We start from the raw sequence: 19,012 nt of genomic DNA, 5'->3' as shown, positions 1-19,012 counted from the left end.
AAGGCGGATGGTAGTTTGGGGAGGGTTATCTAATGGACGGATTTGGAAAAGCGATCGACAATAGTGAGAATGATAGAGTTACCTTCAGAAGGAGGTAGACTGGTAACAAAGTCCAGAGCGATATGGGACCAAGGGCGGCTCGGGCTAGGCAATGTACGCAGCAGCCCAGCTGGGGGCAGGTGTGAAGACTTCCCTCGGGCGCAGACGGAGCAGGCTTGGACGAACTCCAGGGTGTCTTCAACAAGGCTGGGCCACCAAAAGTGCTGCCGGATGAACTGAATGGTGCGAGTGATGCCAGGATGGCAGGTGAGTTTGAAGTTGTGAGCCCACTGAAGAACGTCAGAGCGTGCGGAATTGGGCACGACCAGGCGGTTTGGTGGCCCGGTCTTGGGATCTTCAGGGACTCAGGAAAGGTCAACGGGTGTGGAAGAGGGTGGAGGTATAGCTGAGAGCAGGCAGTGTGAGTGGCAGTGAGGGCTCCATCCGGTGATGGCTAAGTGTGTCCAGTCGATGGTGGGGTTGTGTTTTTTGAGCCAGGGAATTCCGAGGACTAATGGGGTATGATTCGGCCGTCCAGGGCTGTGTCTTTCTTCGGGGACGGAAGTGGTTGGAAAGGGATTTGGACAGAACAGGCGGCTGGCTCGGTGGCAGGAATGACGTGGGTCAGGAACACAGGGGAGCACGCTAGGAGGGGCTGTAATATTTAGGCGAGGAGTTCTGGGAACAGGCAGGCTTATATACACCGGTGGTGATGAGGCTGATTGAAGACAGGTGCTGAAAACAGAGAGGGGAGGGGGGAGGGGGGAGGGAGAGGACACAAAGCGCCCTCCCGGCACCAATAATGGAACTGCAGGGCAGTATATGACAATGTTATAAAAATCATTATTGTTATTCAGCTATTCAGTTATTCAGCTGTATTTGATTTGATGGAAACGCCAGGGCACTTAGTTATTGGAAAACAAGACACAAACAGTTAAAACGTACACTCGCTTTACTAATAATACACTGAAGGAAAAGGTTTCTTTGGCCACCAATGGACATAATAGTCACATTGTTTTTTTAAGGCCTGTTTTAGATTTTATTTACACTACAAAAACAACAATATGGATCCTTCCTGCCTTGTATCGTGTCATGGTGTGAGGGATATGTTCTTGTCACACTTTGAACCCCTTAAAATCAGTGTCATTTAAATAATACAGCCCATCCTAGAATTGTAGTACACACAAAATTCCCTACATGCTACTTCTAGTGAAATATTGCACCCTCTCAGAAATCCCAAATTGAATGGTTTCTTAAATTGACAATGAGTTGACAGTAACAAACAGCCTCTGCAGTCACCAGATCTGAATCAAATAAAGCATCTTTGAAAAATTCTGGAAATGCATTATGCTGTGATTTGCCAGTATAGAGCACAGGACTTCAGAGGGTGCGATAACTTCCGTCCATCCAGTGATGCGGGTAAATGGTAGATAGCCTATAAGATATACAGTAAGTAATATAGTCACCAAGAAGAGGACTGATTTTGTTCTGTTTTTTTTAGATCTCAGTACATAGTTAGCAATTATGTATTATACATTTATGTGTGCCTTGCTTTCGCGACTGGCAAGCAGTTCAGGGTTAGCATTATTTGTTCATCTGTGTACAGTAGGTCTTCCACTCACGCTGCCTTTCGAGATGTAGTTGGAGTCGTGCATGATGTCTCTGGACAGTCCGAAGTCACAGATCTTCACCAGTTTTCCCTCACAGATCAACACGTTCCTGGCGGCGAGGTCACGATGTACACACTGCATGGGTGGAATACCAAATAAATCAATCAATCAATCAACAACCCATGCTCGCGACATTCGCCTGTTTCGATACTTCTAACCAAGCTTGGACTAGCACGTCCTAACTCTCATATTTTGGGTGTCTTGTTATGAAATTACAATCTTTAATAATAAGTATAATAATTATTATTTTTCTTCATGTCTTACATTCTTGGAAGCCAGGAACTCCATGCCCTTAGCCACTTGGTAGCTGAAACCCAGCAGGTCATCATAAGTGAGTGTGGACGAGTCACTGATGACCAGGTCCAGTCTGCCGCCAACTGAACAAGATGAGATGACGCACAAGAGAAAGTGAGCGGATGAACATGATGAAGATTGAGGGTCACTGCGGGATGAAGTGCAGCAGTCCTGTGACTGATTGTTTCAGTGGTGTGCATGTGTGTGCCTGTGGGAGGGACTGTTTTAGAAGTGGTTGTGAGAGCTTTTCAGTGGTGTGTGTGTGTATGTGTGTGTGTGCGCATGTGTGTTTGTGTGTGAGCGAGAGAGAGAGACTGTTTCAGAAGTGTGTGTGAGTGTTTCAGTAGTGTGTGAGAGCATTTCAGTAGTGCAGCTGTTTCAGTGGTGTGTGTGTGTGTTGCAAGAGAGAGCGCATTGCAGTATGTGAGAGCGTTTCAGTTGTGTATGATATGAGAGTGTTTTAGTACTGCATGTGAGAATGTTTGATAGCGTGTGTGAGTGTTTGAGTTGTGTGTGTGAGCATTTCACATGTGTTTAGGAGTCTTTCAGGGGTTATGTGAGTGAAATGAGTTTCAGTAGTTTGTGTGACAGCATTTCAGTAGTGTGTGCGTGTGTGTGTGTGTGTGTGTGTGTGTGTGTGCGTGCGTGCGTGTGTGTGTGTGTGTGTGTGAGAGAGAGAGAGAGAGAGAGTAAGTGCTTTTCAGTAGTATGTAAGAGAGCGGTTTATTTTTGCGAGAGTGATTCAGTAGTGTATATAAGTGGGGGGGAAATGCATTAGTGCGTGTAAGAGCATTTTAGTAGTGCTTGTGTGAGCATTTAAGTTGTGTGTGAGTGAAAAAAAATTCAGGAGTGTGCATGAAAACGTTTTAATAGTTTGTGTCAGAGCATTTCAGTAGTTGTATGAGAGTGTTTCAGCAGTGTGTGTGTGAGAGGTAATCCAGAATTAAGATCCTGTTGCCCCTTTATATGTCGTATGAGCTTCATATGCGCATGCCTTAATTCGCCTGCCACTTCTCTCCAAGCTTTCAACAAAAAAACGGATCGTGCCTGTTGATTATATGACACTCAAATGCTTTAACAGCAATTGTCACAGACAAATATAAAATGTCGTCTTCTCAAGGTCTCATTCGCCTTTTAGGCAAATGTTACATGGATGGCTGCACATCATTTGTTGTAAAGGAGTGAAAAGGAATTCTTGTGAACAGAAGCTAGAAGACGCCATCGACGCAGGTGGCTCCAATCAAACCTTGTTCCTGGTAGAGGTCCTGCTGGTAGGCCGACTCGTATGGAGATGACTGGATGTCGGCGTACTTGATGGAGTCCATCTGCTCTTGCATGGGAACATAGACACAGGGCTCGTCTTTGCTCATGTCCATGTAGCCTCCGTCGCTCTCGCTTCCAAATGACACGTAGCTGCAAGGAGGGTGGGATCATGATCAGGCTTCTAATACCCCCACACGTATTGTGTAGACCGGTGGTTCTCCGACGTTTACAATGAAATCTATTGCACACAAAAGTGAAGTAAAAACATTGACCAAGATAAATATTTTAAAACAAAGTTTTTAACTGAATTGTACTGTACCACTAGAGGGAGCCCGCTTACCGCAAGTGGTACTTGTACCACACTTAGAGAATGACTAGTATCACAATGATATCATCACACATATTTCTCCGAAGGCGCCACTAGTACACAGACCCTTCTGTCATCTGACCAAGGTAGAGAAAACAGGAGAAATGGCTGGAATGATGCTGTTAGCCTTCTTTTCAAGTCCCATAGTTTGAATATGTTACGTGTCAGTCGAAAAGATGTTAGGAGGTAAATTGCTTCCAAGGGAGATGGAACGGCGACCGTAATTTACATTTCAACAAGTCGGTTGTATATCTGGCGGTGCTACCCAAAACACAGCAAGTTTTTGTCATCCTTTTCAGTTCAACTCAGCAGTCGTCAATCATTTTGTGCCACCCAGAAGTGGCCTGGTGCCTACAGGATTGCTTACAAATATTAGGAAAAGCTCTACAAAAAGTTCATTGCTGTCCTTCTCACCCTTTCCCCTGACTGAGCGGACTGCTTCCCCTCGAGATCACGCAGCCTTCATCTTGGTTCTTCTCAGCAAAATACTGCAAGAAAGTGTACTTGTTCCTGTGCAGGTAGTCTACCAAGTCGCCATAGCGACAATACTCAGTCACCAGGTACAGAGGACCTGATTGGTTGATCGAAGAGGAAAGGAAAAAGATTGGATTAGACGCACATGGACTATGACAACGTCATAAAGGATTATACACAAATATGAAAAAGAATAACCAGTTAAGACTCTAACATTATTTAATGCGTATGTACCAAACTAACTAAAACATACGTTACGTGTGGCATCACCTTGGTATTAAACCAAACAGTCAGCAATTACTTATGCTTAAGCTATTTTAATAATCATCAAATGCTTCCTGTTTGTTTGACTACATTTCTGGTGTTTTTTTTTTTTTTAAATCATTAATTTATATGTATTTTCTAATTTATTTGTTGATGTTTTTGGTATTACTTTAATATATTTGTTAGTTTGAGTCAAAACAAGGAAGTGGATTTCTAATTAGTCTGGCAAATCCTGTCATTGACAGTCAAGCTAAATGTTTCTTGAAGTAGAATAAGTTGTACCTGTTATGATTGTTTAAAGAAATGTGCAAAATAATAAAAATGACGAATACTGTGTTTGCTTCAAGAAAGTCATCCTTGACTAAAAGCCAGTCAAATAACATTTAGGATAAAACACATTCCTATGTGTTACACCATGAGATGAAGTCCCAATTTTGTCATCCTTTTGCATGAAGTCTGAACTCAGCTTCTACTAAGGGTAGTTGAATATGACGAAAGAAGACCCCATCCAGTTTTGCTCGTTAGAAACCCAGCTGAAGTACTGTTTCCCCCCAATGTTTAATATCTGGAGGAGGTCTTCACTCCTTGACGTGCCATTCGAATTCCAAATATGTGGTGGGGTTGAACCACAATCACAAGCTATTTCTGAGCAATCAATTTTCTGGTTTAAAAAATGATATAAGACGATGGAACCATACCAAATTTGAGTCTCTGGCTAAACAGCAAAACAAATTCCTCAGACAAAAATAAAAAAATCATGGACCACGGTATTAGTGTTTGGTTATCTATTCGTTAGCCTGCAGGCCACCTCCATTTCAAAAATATGCATGGTAGGTTCACTGAAGACTCCAAACTGTCTATAGGTGTGAAAGTAAGCATGAATGTTTTGTCTTTATGTGCCCTGTGATTGGCTGGCAAACTCACACTTGTCCTAGAACAAGATTGTCCCACGTAAAGTTATTATTATACAAAGTGAAAAAAAGACTACAACAAAAAAAACATCTTGTGGTGGGAAGTAACAAAGTAAAAAAAATAAATAAATCCATCCATCCATTTTCTGAACCGCTTATCCTCACTTGGGTCAGGGGCGTGCCGGAACCTATCCCAGCCTACTCCGGGCGAGAGGCGGGCTACACCCTGAACTGGTCGCCACCCAATCGCAGGGCACATACAAACAAACAACCATCCGCGCACACATCACAACTACGGGCAATTTAGAGTCTTCAATCAACCTACCACGGATGTTCTTGGGATGTGAGAGGAAACCGGAGTGCCCGGAGAAAACCCACGCAGGCACGGGGAGAACATGCAAACTTCACACAGGCGAGGCCGGGATTTGAACCATTGATTGATTGATTCATAGGGCCAAATTAAGGAAGATGAAAGAGCCCATCAGAGCAGAGTTCATTTACATGTCGCATAATATTGAGAAATTTGACTGTCTCAAATGTCTAGCGTCTCGACTACACTAGAATAGATTGAAAAAGGACATTTTTGGCATTTCCAGCCAAAATGATCACGCAAACCAGATAAACGTGTCATGAGCGATGCCCTGCAGTCCTTTTTGTTGGAGCCTGGTGGCGCTTTGCGCTCCTCTCACCCTCTCTTTCTCCCTCCCTCTCTCTCTCTTCACAGTAATCAGCACCTGTCATCAATCAGCTCTCATCATCACCTGCATAAAAGCCTGCCAGATCGCGGAAATTCTCGCCGGAGTATTAACGCTCTCTTGCGGTACGACAGCTCCTCAGTCTCCACGTAATCTTCCTCAATTCCTCGTGTCCTTTCTGACCTCCGTGTCTCTCCTCGTCCTCAGTGTTCCCGCCTGTCCTCGCCACCGCCTGCAACACGTTCCGTGCCTCAATAACCCGCCGACATATTTCAAGGACCATCTCCCTTCCCCTTTTTTTCCCACTAAACTGTTCATCACAACCTGCTCTTGGGTCTCGACTGAATCAACTCATGACAAAAAGGAGAAGTAGAAAAAACAGTGATGAAAGGGGACCTTTCAGTACATTTCAGAGTCCGAACTTCTTGCTTTTACTAAAGTGTAGGTGTTGAATCAATACTTCTATTTTATACCAGTTATTGAAACCTTTTTTCCTGCTCAGTTTGTGGTAAAAGATTCTCTCACAAGCGAGATTTAAAGAGATTTGATTGATTGATTGATCGGTTTTTACTTAAGCGCACAGTGTGAATACTTTGGCCAACTCTGTTTTTGGGACAGTTCCTTAGTGACTCAAACAGGAAAATAAGGAGCAAAATAAGGAGGATAATCCTCGAGCAGCATTTTATATGGCTTTGTATCAACAGTTGAAGTCATGTTAGGTTCGGTGTCGCTATAGCACAGATGCTCAACATGCTTCCCACCATGCTTGGTGCAGGCTCCCAGTAAGTTGACAACGTTGAGATGGGGACCCAGGTGACTCATAATCTTCAACTCTGACATCAGGGCTTGAGTCTCGCTCCTTCTCGCTGTCGCTGGACGAAGACAAAGAGACATTCAGCTTCACATTTTGGAAGAGGAGAGTGAAAGCACACACTGCCCAGTGGCTCGTTGGCTGCATGTCAAAGCAGCCTGGCAAGCAAACTAAAGCTCGGTTGAGAGCGGCTGCAAGTCCGCCTCTCTCCGTACGTTGTGCTTTCAACTGCGCGGCTTACATTTCAGCATTTTGACGGCCACTTTTGTGCTGGATTGGGAATGCGAGAGACCATACGCAGTCGCTTCGACCACCCTGCCAAAAGCTCCCGATCCGAGAGTGCGACCTGAAACACAAAGAAAGGCTCAGTACAAAAACTGGACTTGAAATGGAGGGCATGGACAATAGGTCTTGGAAAATGAATACAAATCTGTCAGTGTCAATCAAAATTGCGCATATACAGTATATAAAGTGCACATTTATTTATCATTTAGTAAAAAAGGGAAGATTAAAGACTAACGTAATGAGTGTTTTCACTGTTTGAAGTGTGACAGCTTGCACAAACACCCACATACATTTTGTTTTCTTTCTGAATGAAGCGAAGTAATGTGATTTGGATTTTTTTTTTTTTTAAAGACAATAAAAACATGATCTCTTCTAAATGTAAACATATGCAGAGAAATGTTAGTTTTAAGTGTACAAAATATATTTGAAACCTTAGTAATCCTATTATTTTATTGCATACGTAATACAGTATTATTACTGTATTACGTATGGTTCCTTAAAAGGCACTACATAAACGTCAGTTAATATTCTTATTTTGTTTGTATAATATCTATTCATCCATTTTGTATATCGCATATCCTCATGAGGGTCGCAGGAACTGGGGCCTATCCTGGGCAGACTACACCATGCACTGGTCGCCAGTCAATCACAAGCCATTCTTTGTAGGATATTTAACATGAATAAATACAAAATATTTGCTAATATTATGACACAATGCTTCTCAACACCGCTTACCAAAGTACCACTACGCCATCAGTGACTCGTCCTCAGATTATTCAAGGCATATTCGAGCTATAATTAAACCGGCCTTTCATTGGATTTCATCGACACACTTTCAGTTTAATTCTCGAAGGGGATAACGATTGTCAAAATGCCTGATTGAATGTCACATTCAAGTCAAAGTCACGTGACGAGCCTCTGCACGTGGAGGACTCACCCAGCACCAGGTTGTCTCTGGGCATCTCCCAGGTGAGGTCATAGGGCAAGTGGATGGGGTCCACATAGATGTACTCGTGACCATCCTGGCTCACTGACTCTATGACCTTCCAGCGGATCTCATAGCGAGGTTTCTGACCCCACACACACGCACACACACACACATACACACACACGTGTGACTGACTGCTGTGACGTGCACAGGAAGTCACAGCTCGCAGTTTGTGGCCTCACCTTCCTCCACACTGCGATGAGGATGATGATGGCCAGGATGATGATGACCACTAAGGCGAGGACCGCTGCCAACACTGCCGCCTGGGAGAAGAGAGCTGCAACAGAGAAGAAACACACAACATCAACACAAGCTCCTATGGACAGCCGTTAGAGCATTTATTCAATATCCTACTAGTATGCTAATTGTCCATACACTAGTATGCTCTTTGTCCTCACTGGTAAGACAATTTAGCACATTAGTTGAACAACCAGGGCGCACTAGTAGAATGTCTACCTATGTCTTACTAGTGATGTTTATTTCCACCACTGCCTTCTACGACTCTGTAACATATCTGCGCACTAGTAGAAGGACTAGGGCCTATTAGTAGAACAACTACAGGTTAGGCAAAACTGTGCACTAGTTATCATCTGTGTGCCACTAATGACGTTAACTAGTAGAATTGTAGGATGCCACTAGCAGTACTAGTAGCACACACTTGTCAACTAGTGACATTTTTTCCACAGCTGTACGACTAGGGTGCACGAGTATAAACAACTACTGGTTTTTTTTATAGATATACTTGGCAAATAAAAAGGATTCTGATTCTGATTTGCTAATGAAGCAAAACCTCACACTAATTGACATCCCTATTACAATGTTGCTATTAGTACGCGAAGCACAGTTTTCAACCAGGTACATTTTTTCACTACTGCATGACATTTCTGCGCACAAGTAGAAAGGCTTTGGCGCACTACTAGAACAACCAGGTTGCACTAAAAGAAACATTTGCATGTTTTTAGGCAAAATAACATCACTAAATGACATCTGTACGCTGTGAGTGAAGCACTAGATGTTAAATTGGAGAATCTTATAATGTCATTTGTAGTACTGGTGATATGCAGTTGTCAACTTACGTACACTTTTACCTCACAAGCAACGTGTAGGTTTTTATTTTCTTTCAGGCTGTTCTGCTCAGCTGCTTGGTTACGCAGAATAGAGGCTCTGTAAGCCTTTTTATGCCAGAGCATTTTTTTTCTGTGCAACAGAGGAGTTTTGTATTCTGCCTCTGTGATTTCGGATTAGCGTTACGAGGTTTGATTGGGCAGAGACAGAGAGAAAAACAAGTCGAGACACCAGATGTAAGAGAAACAAAAAAGACAAACCACTATATGACACCGCAACATTACATTGGAGTCATAAAAAAAAATTTCATTCATCAACACTTTTACTTTTGTACTTAAGTATATTTCAGTCTGTACTTTTTACTGTTACTTAAGGAGTTGAATCAGTACTTATACTTTTATTTTTTATTTTTATATTTTTTTACCTTAGTATCAGCATTTCTACTTAAGTATGGCCCATCGTGTGTGAGTACCATCTCTGCATATAAGAAATCTCAGCTACAGACATAATGGAAGACTAAGGAATGTTACAGTAAGAAAGAAATATGTTAACAATGCTATTAATGCACCAGATATTTATGACTAAATATAATATCAAGTGTTACTATTTGATAAAGAGGCCCACTACGTTGCTAAAACATAAACTTATGTTTTAGCAACATAGTAAAACATAAAATAAACTTTTCCTCAATTAATCTTGAGACGTGAAGCTTTTAGCAACAAACTGCCAAGTGTTTGTTTATCTGCCCCTCGTTTTATAGCATATTTTGTTCATCATGGGACAGTACGCTGCTTTTACCGAGTGTATTTCAAGAGTCTGCAGTGCAGTGCTGTGCTGTGCTAAAGTCATCAATGCGCTTGTCAATTCACAGCAATCCTTTTAACATAAAAGAGCAATTAGACATTAATAAGGGATACTGTATTTAGGTTTAGGCATTACTTGTGTTTTAGTGGGGGGGTTTTCGGTCCTAATTTTTGTTTTGCCTAGTAATGTGTATTTTTTAGTCGTAGAAATTCCACTCTATGCGAGAAAAATATAAATGGATCCAGCTGGAGCCTGTCCCCGCTGACTTTGGGTGAGAGGCTGCATGGGTACACCCTGGACTTGTCTCCAGGCAATCGCAGGGCCAAATAGACAAACAAGCATTCACACTCACAGTCACACCTATGGACAATTCAAAGTCTTCGATTAACCTGATAAGCATGTCTTGGGTTGTGGGAGGAAACAGAAATAGGAGGAGGGACCCCACACAAGAACAGGGAGTACACGCAAACTCCACACAGAGATTTGAACCTGCAACTTCGGACTGTGAGACATGCTAACCGCAATAACCACCAGCTGATATGAAAAAAAACCCAAAAGAAACAAGCATACGCTACATTGGGTAGTTCTTCACATGAAACTTACTGCTGGACACCAGTTTGACATCTCTTCTGTCCACCATCCCCACCTGGTTGCTGGTCTCGCAGCGAACTGTGACCTGCTGCGGCTTGTGGAAGGTTAGACGGCTCCACACCTGACTGGTTTTACGGCTCTCGCTGTGGGTGACGTTGGTCTGGATGCTCAGCACCTCTGCTTCTGGTGCCAGCGGTTGCCATATTGTAGTCTTGTTATTGCACCTGTGGAACAATATGAGTTGACTGAGATGTTTTGTTTCCTCGTGGTCATCGTAGGGTTTGACATTCAGCGCATTGTGGCTTACTTGAGCATGCTGTCGCAGCTGTACCAATGTATGGTCGGGGTCGGGACCCCCTCAGCTACACAGGTCACAAGGTGTCTCTTCCCGGGAAGGTGGTGGTCCGTCAGATCTTTAATCTGAGAGGGAACTACGTACACAAACACACGTGGCACAGGCTCGGTAATCTTGACTGAGGTCAGAGGTGGCTTAAACACGCCTTCATCAGGTAAGGGTGTTAGTGTGGCTGGATTTAAGGTTGTGCATCGCTCAACAGTCAAATGTGGTTGTGACAGCAGGATGGTCATGCAAGATAAATGTCTTGCAGGTGATAAAAACGCCATATTCGTTTGCAATAGGAGAGCTGTATGTGGGAACTGCTCTCCTCCGCCATCGAGGCTGCCACAACTGCTCTGACACAATGCGGTAATGCACACGTCATGCTGTCCAATTTAGTCGAAAAATAAGCTATCGGTCTTAGCTTATCACCGTATTGTTGTGTAAGTACGGAGGTCATGTAATAGCTTTTACAATCTACCATTTGAATGAATGTTTTATCATTGAATTTGGAAGGCCCAGCGCAGTACTGGACACCAAATGTTGTTTAGTGTCACAGAAGGCCTTTTCTGCCTCTGTATTCCATTGAACAGGTGATGTCATTTTAAGGTTGTCTTCATACATTAATTTTGACAATGGTGCAACAATTTCTGCATAGTTTGGAATCCATGCTCTACAATAATTTGACCTAAAAATTATTATTATATGTTTCTTCGTCTGAGGTTTAGGATTTTTTAAGACTATAGCTTTCCTGTCTTCTAATATAGTCCTTCCTCCTACACTTGAATTATGGCCTAGATATTGGACTTGCCTTTTGCACACTTTTGTTTTTGTTAATTCTCTCTTCTGCTAGATGATGCAGTAAGGCTAATGAATCTTTGATGCATGTCTCTCCATCTGGAGATGCCAGGAGAACATCATCTACATATCGTAAAATTTGGCTCCCTCCTCGGGGAGTGAATTTAGACATGCGTGGTGTAATTACTTGTGAATAAATGGTTGGACTTTCACAGTAACCTTGTGGCAATCTAGTAAATGTATATTTTTTGCCCTCAAATGTAAATGCAAACCAAAATTGACTGTTCTTTTCAACTGGTACAGAAAATAATGCATTACTTATGTCCACCACTGTAAATACAGTAGCGTCTGGTTTTAATGAATTTAACAATGTGTGTGGATCATGCTGCTCTTTGTATTACTCCAGAATTTACTGCCTGTAAGTCTTGTACCATTCTCCAACCCACTGAAGGTGGGGCCTTTTTTAGAGGGAAAATGGGTGTGTTACATGGTGATTCTGGACACTCCACTATAACTCCTGCCTTAATTAGTGCTTCAATTACCGGTTTGATTCCTTCATGTGCATCTGGTTTTAATGGATATTGACGAATCCCCGGTCTATATTCTGTTTTGGGTCTAATTTGTACTGGTAAAATGATTCCTGCCGCGGCTTTTACTTCATTGTCTGAGTACAGATAATCTACAGTAATTTTAGCAGGTGTCGCATGTCGTAACCTTTTCTCATATCAATGTCTACTTTGTAGGGTGTGATGCCGGCTACGGCCTTTTTCACATCCTCATTAGTCCAGGTCCTATAGACCAAAATAGCATCTTTTTTGGTCCTCTTGGACGTTTGGATTTGCCACCTCAATCATTCTTTTCACACTTTTTTTTCAACCATCTTTTTCTCCCTTACTCTTACCACTGGTCCTGTCTCGTCATCTTTCTGTCTTTGAAACAACATATCTTTATCCCTACCTGCCTGCCTTTTCTGTTCACTTTCTAAGTCCTTATTTTTCTTACTTCCTTTTTCTCTTTCTCTACTTTCTTTTTCTCTTTTCGACACCATGTTTAGCCAGAAGAATAAGTCGTCATATCCCTCTTTTTCTATTTTTGATATATTATTTTTGTGTCGACATTTTATTTCGTCTCGAAGTTGAACAGATTTTTGCGAATTTAGCTGACCAGCGAAACCGTATTTGGTTATCCACGTGTTTAAATGTTTTATTTTGGAAGGGTTTTGGAGTTGAACATATTTCCAGTCTTTACACGTTAAGCGTTCTTTTGGATCCATTTTACTGTTATTTTTTCCCATTTTGTGAATTTGGAAGTCAGTTTATTTGCACCTAGAGTGACCTAAATACTGACTTTATTCAAAATGACGGTGACAATGAATGTCTGGGTTTTGGTAATCCTCAGGCTTCTACCCATACGGGCGGAGGATTCTTGTATATGCTTCCAAACCCAGTTGTCACTTACAATCCTGTCTTATACATTCATACCTTTACACATTCACACGATACTAGTAACGGTTTTACAAACACCCGAAAACACGGAATTTAAGTACGTACAGGACTCCGCCGTCCTCGCAGAATTTCTCGGAATCCGCCGTCCCTCTTTTACTTGCCAGGGACTAGTATTACACAAGGTTTATTCTGCCGCAGACTTCTTTGTCGCGCAATTCACTCACTCTTTAATAAAGTTTTTTTATTTTTTTTTATTTTTTAAATTGAACTCAGTCGTCTTCATTCCTGTGGATTGTCGTCAACCTTCAGATCCCAGTTGAGGAGAACGAAGACCAGTCCCGTAAAGGGTCTTACTTGCCGTGGCCACGGTCTCTTAACTGGAGGTCGGCTCCACAACTGGAATCCTCAGGTGTATTGACATCCGGCTCGAAGGACCAATTTAATGTTGGATCTATCTCACCCAACACTTATAAAAATAGACACAAAAGGAATGAAGACGCTGGTTTCTTTTGCTCATGAGGAGGGCGTATGGGAGATTGTTCAGAGTACAGCCTCTCATCCCGCTCTAAACAATCTCTCCCGTCGCTCCTGTATTTATTTGAAATAGGGAGGTTTTACAAGACATAACATACTAAGCTTACAAGACACAACACACTAAGGGGAGGGTTTCAAGGTGAAGACATGAGACCAACACCTGCCACGTCCCCGGCCACGTCCTTGGTCAAGGCGCCCTTCTATCGGATGATTCCTGCTGAGTCATCTTCTTGAAGGCGAGACATCTTCCTTTCTCAAAATCGTCCATAATACTAATGCAACCTTAGCAAATAAATGATAACTTCTACAATATATTTAACACATTATCAGAAAAACTGACCTACATTTACAACCTAAATTCTAAGATTTGTTCCATTAAATTCTATTAACGGATTCACCAACATTGGAATAACTTCATTTCGTAGCGTTTCTCTTGGCTACAATGGTTCCACTTCTGTATGTGCATATTTTTTGTCCAATCATATTTCAGTCTCTTTGTGCTGTCATGTCAATCTAATCTGCCCAAGGCCTTTAGACTCAGTCGTGCTGGCCTTAATTTATATATATATATATATATATATATATATATATATATATATATATATATATATATATATATATATTCACAATGGGTCTGTTTCTTTAACTAAACAGATTTGAAATTCGTTCTCACAGGGCCAGAGCACTGGCCCTCGATAACCTCAGCATTTGATTCATTTAGTTTGACACCCCTGGACTAGACTCTCACCTAGGACTTCCAGGTCAAAAGTCACATCCTTAGTGTCATCTCCATTGGTGACCCGGGCAGTGTAGAGCCCCCTCTGCTCCGGCCTCACCCGCACCAAAGTGAGGATGCTGACATATCTGAGAGAAAAACGTAGTGATTTTAACAGAACTATGTAGTAAGACTGTTGGCTCCTAACTCGGTGATCATTAGTCAGCTTTGTAAAATACATTTGCAGTTATACAAGCATCCCTCTTGTATAACAGCAACTAACTTCTTGTATAACAGCAACTAGTCATTATTCTACAGATGCTGTGATGTAAGCAGCAGTGTCAGGGAGGGCATCCCAGGCTGGTGATTTGTTTTTAGGCATTGACTAGATCACAGTAATCCTATGCCCTCTACTGGTTAGATTGTGAAGTGTGGGCATCCTGTGCCAGCTAGCACGTCACGTCATTCATTCACAGGTTTTACCTTTGACCTTTGTGAGATACTCAATGAAACGATTGGACATTTGTAATTGTAATTTAAAATATATATATGTTTTCTTTACTTAAGAAACTTGGAAATATATAATATCACAACATGCAAACTCCTGTGCGGAGTTTGCATGTTCTCTCTGTGCTCGATTGGGTTTTCTCCAGGTACTCCCGCTTCCCAAAACAAAACATTCCCAAAACATGCATAATTAAAGACGGTGAACTGCCCTTAGGTGTTAACTTAAATGTGAATGGTTGTTTGTCTTAATGTGACCTGTGCTTGACTGCCGACCAGTCCAGGGTATACCCCGCCTCTCGCTCAAAGTCAGCTGGGATAGGCTCCGCATCACCCGCAACTCTAACGAAGACAAGCGCTATAGAAAATGGATGGATTAGGTTTATATCAACACAGGTAGTATATTTTCATGTTTGGAATAAAACGAGTAAATTTCTATAATCCATCCATCCATCCATTTTCTACTCTGCTTATTCTTTTCAGGTTTGAAGGGAGTTGAAGTCTAAAAGGCTTATTTCACCCCGAACTGGTTCCTAGACAATCACAGTGTGCATACACACAGGCAACCTTTCACACTCACATTCATACCGTCACTGCGTGAGTCCTGAATCTTCCCAGCCTGCATAACAGTAAGTAAGGCGAATGTACCACTACACCATCAGTGATCTATTTTTATACTATTTTATCCTTATCTTTTTATCCATTATATCACATTTGATCTTAAATTACATTAAGTAACTCAATTGCAGAAAGTAAAATAAACCTGTGTATAGAGTAAGAACATTTGCGAAGAAATTGAGATCAAGACTACTTGTACTTTTTGTGACATTTTGCATCAGAGTTTTTCTAATGTGAAATATGTGCCTTGGCTCAATAAACTTTGGGAAGTCATCAAATGTGGTTCCCTTCCCTATATAGGGTTAGGATGGTTTGGAATCAGTCTGCTTTGCATTTAATTTATGCATTTTTGTCCCTTAAAACAACCTTTAGATGTCATGGTTGTAAAAATGTATGTTCTTTTTTTTCCATGTCTCGTCTTTTTTCATGACCAGTTCCTTCAATTATAGAATATTTTTAGTGATCACCCAGACTTATGTTTATAGTTCCTGTGTTTTGGTTGTGAGATAAGTCCGAGCCCCCCATCAAAGACTATTGTGTTACACTCTGCCTTATCTTCTGATGACTGACAAGAACCGGTCGTCTCTGGAGGCTCTTCTTCCGAGGAAGCTTAAGCGCTAATTGCTTAAATATCTGAGCTTTGCGTAATGGTTCTGGTCGTACCTGATCTCATGCTCTTGTCTGTTCATGATGATTTTGTCTCCTTTGATTGCAGTTCCGTCTTTGCTCCAGCTGACCTGAGGGGGGGGGTAGGCTTCCACCTCCACCTTCAGCTCCACGTTCTCCTGCAGCCGGGCCGAAACGTGACAATCCTCAGCCGGCTGTATTGCCACAAAGCCTCGTTCTGAGGGAAAATGTTTCCATAGATCATTAGCCACACGATGTTTAAAATGAATATAGTATTGAAACGGTTATTCATACAGACTCCACTTAGTGGATTAAGTCTATTTAGCTGACTTCTCTGAGCGTCAGGAATGAGGTAAACATACACCACCTGTTTTCCACAGAAAGAAAACTAAACATAACTGGCAATACCATGGATCATGGAGTTTAGAGTTATTTAAACATTTCATAAACATGACACACCTCACTGCCGATAAAATATGCATCCACTAAGCCCCAAAAGGCAGGAACATTATAAAATGAATTCAATGGTTCTCATGGAGCTCCTCAAACAGGAATGAGGCCTCCTGCAAACCGAGCGATGTGGCAGAAAATGACTGAAAAATTATAATAATAATAATAATGCAATAAAAATAAATGATTAACAAAACATTTAATTAAATACAAACAAATAAAAGTGTATTATACTGACATATCATATCATTGTTATAAATAGTATTTAATTTCCAAAGTGTGCCCTAGAAACGCAAAATATAATATGTTTCATCACGTTTCATGTTTTGTTGTAGTCAGCTTTTCTTTTTAAACATTTAGTATGTGCTTCTGTGTGTGATATTTTTTTTTTTATGTGCTTCTGTGTGTTTTTTTAAAGTACATAAATAGTGTCAAAGGTTTATTTTACACCTTCACTTTTTCAGTAACATAAATAAATACAGTAGATATTCATTTCCTCGAAAAGAAACTTCCTTCTTGGCTTAACTTGCAAAAAGCTCACATAATAAGCACTCTTCTTTTGGTTAGTGAACCACAATAATAATCTGTCCTCTGTGAGTTTGTTATCTGTGTGTGTGTGCGTGCGTGTGTCTAACCGAGCACTGTGATGTTGACACTGGCGGAGGCCGTCTGGTCCTGGACCCCCTCGTGGACATGGCACACATAGTTTCCGCTGTGGCCTAACGTGGCATGAGGGAAAATGAGGCAGGACCTCATGTTCATAGCTGACAGGACGTCTGTTAGTGGTTCCACATCAGCTGCCTGGAGGAGACATTTTGTGAGCACAGTGGTTAAACATGCAATATGCATCTCTCGGGTCACTGAGCATGGGGAATATTGGTGTCAAGGATTATATCGTGAGTATAATAAACAGAGTAAATAAGACAAATATCAATGTAAGTTGTATATATAGAATACCAGGTTCGAATGTATATATACTGTATTTACAAACTGAATGGATGAACATTTTTCAACTACTAATCATAAAATCAGGTTTATCGGTGGTGATTTCAATTCAGTTTTGTTGAACCCAAATGAGCATAGAAAGACTGATGAATTATTGACTTACATCCTAAAATTAGCAAATCCCGCAGAATCACAAAACATGCAACTTTAATTGATATTTCAAATGAAATAGATAACAATACAGAATACAATGATTTGCAAATCATGTTCAACCTACATTTAATTGAATACACTACAAAGACAAGATATTTATTGTTCAAACTGATAAACTTTATTGTTTTTAGCAAATAATCATTAACTTAGAATTTTATGGTTGCAACACGTTCCAAAAAAGCTGGGACAGGTGGCAAAAAAGGCTGAGAAAGTTGAGGAGTGCTCATCAAACACCTGTTTGGAACATCCCACAGGTGAACAGGCTAATTGGGAACAGGTGGGTGCCATCATTGGGTATAAAAGGAGCTTCCCTGAATTGCTCACTCATTCACAAACAAAGATGGGGCGAGGTTCACCTCTGTGAAAAAGTGCGTGAGAAAATAGTCGAACAGTTTAAGGACAATGTTCCTCAACGTACAATTGAAAGGAATTTAGGGATTTCATCATCTGTGGTCCGTAATATCATCAAAAGGTTCAGAGAATCTGGAGAACTCACTGCATGTAAGCGGCAAGGCCGAAAACCAACATTGAATGCCTGTGACCTTCGATTCCTCAGGCGGCACTGACATCAATGTGTAAAGGATATCACCACATGGGCTCAGGAACACTTCAGAAATCCAATGTCAGTAAATACAGTTCGGCGCTACATCCGTAAGTGCAACTTGAAACTCTACTATGCAAAGCAAAAGCCATTTATCAAGTGGAAAAGTGTTCTGTGGTCCGACGAGTCCACGTTTCGCATTGTTTTGGGAAAATGTGGCACTCGTGTCCTCCGGGCCAAAGAGGAAAAGAACCATCCGGACTGTTATGGACAGACAGTTTAAAAGCCAGCATCTGTGATGGTATGGGGCTGTGTTAGTGCCAATGGCATGGGTAACTTATACATCTGTGAAGGCACCATTAATGCTGAAAGGTACATACAGGTTTTGGAGAAACATATGCTGCCATCCAAACAACGTCTTTTTCATGGACGCCCCTGCTTATTTCAACAAGACAATGCCAAACCACATTCTAGCACGTGCTACAACAGCGTGGCGTCGAAGTAAAAGAGTGCGGGTACTAGACTGGCCTGCCTGCAGTCCAGACCTGTCTCCCATTGAAAATGTGTGGCGCATTATGAAGCGTAAAATACAACAACGGAGACTCCGGACTGTTGAACAGCTGAGGCTTCTACATCAAGCAAGAACGGGAAAGAAATCCACCTACAAAGCTTTAACAGTTAATGTCCTCAGTTCCCAAAAGTTTATTGAATATTGTTAAAAGAAAAGGTGATGTAACACAGTGGTAAACATGACCCTGTCCCAG

The 19,012-nt window shown here is 41.6% G+C and overlaps 1 protein-coding gene across 1 annotated transcript in view; it reads right to left on the bottom strand.

Annotated features, from left to right (window-relative positions):
• The window catches only part of pdgfrb (platelet-derived growth factor receptor, beta polypeptide), a 53,744-nt gene that overhangs the window by 13,753 nt on the left and 20,979 nt on the right, over positions 1–19,012 (bottom strand). The window contains exons 6-18 of the mRNA XM_061685570.1: positions 17,185–17,350; positions 16,136–16,316; positions 14,384–14,499; positions 10,829–10,952; positions 10,534–10,745; positions 8,244–8,338; positions 8,011–8,143; positions 7,030–7,134; positions 6,739–6,849; positions 4,048–4,204; positions 3,250–3,416; positions 1,974–2,086; positions 1,662–1,784 (exon numbers count right to left, since the gene is read on the bottom strand). Coding sequence (XP_061541554.1) covers positions 1,662–1,784; positions 1,974–2,086; positions 3,250–3,416; positions 4,048–4,204; positions 6,739–6,849; positions 7,030–7,134; positions 8,011–8,143; positions 8,244–8,338; positions 10,534–10,745; positions 10,829–10,952; positions 14,384–14,499; positions 16,136–16,316; positions 17,185–17,350 — 1,803 coding nt within the window. The remainder of the gene's footprint in view (positions 1–1,661; positions 1,785–1,973; positions 2,087–3,249; positions 3,417–4,047; positions 4,205–6,738; positions 6,850–7,029; positions 7,135–8,010; positions 8,144–8,243; positions 8,339–10,533; positions 10,746–10,828; positions 10,953–14,383; positions 14,500–16,135; positions 16,317–17,184; positions 17,351–19,012) is intronic.

Source organism: Phycodurus eques, chromosome 9, assembly GCF_024500275.1.
Source record: "Phycodurus eques isolate BA_2022a chromosome 9, UOR_Pequ_1.1, whole genome shotgun sequence".
Lineage (NCBI taxonomy): Eukaryota > Metazoa > Chordata > Actinopteri > Syngnathiformes > Syngnathidae > Phycodurus > Phycodurus eques.
The sequence above is the reverse complement of the archived record's forward strand: the minus strand, read 5'-3'. Positions and strand labels throughout refer to the sequence as shown.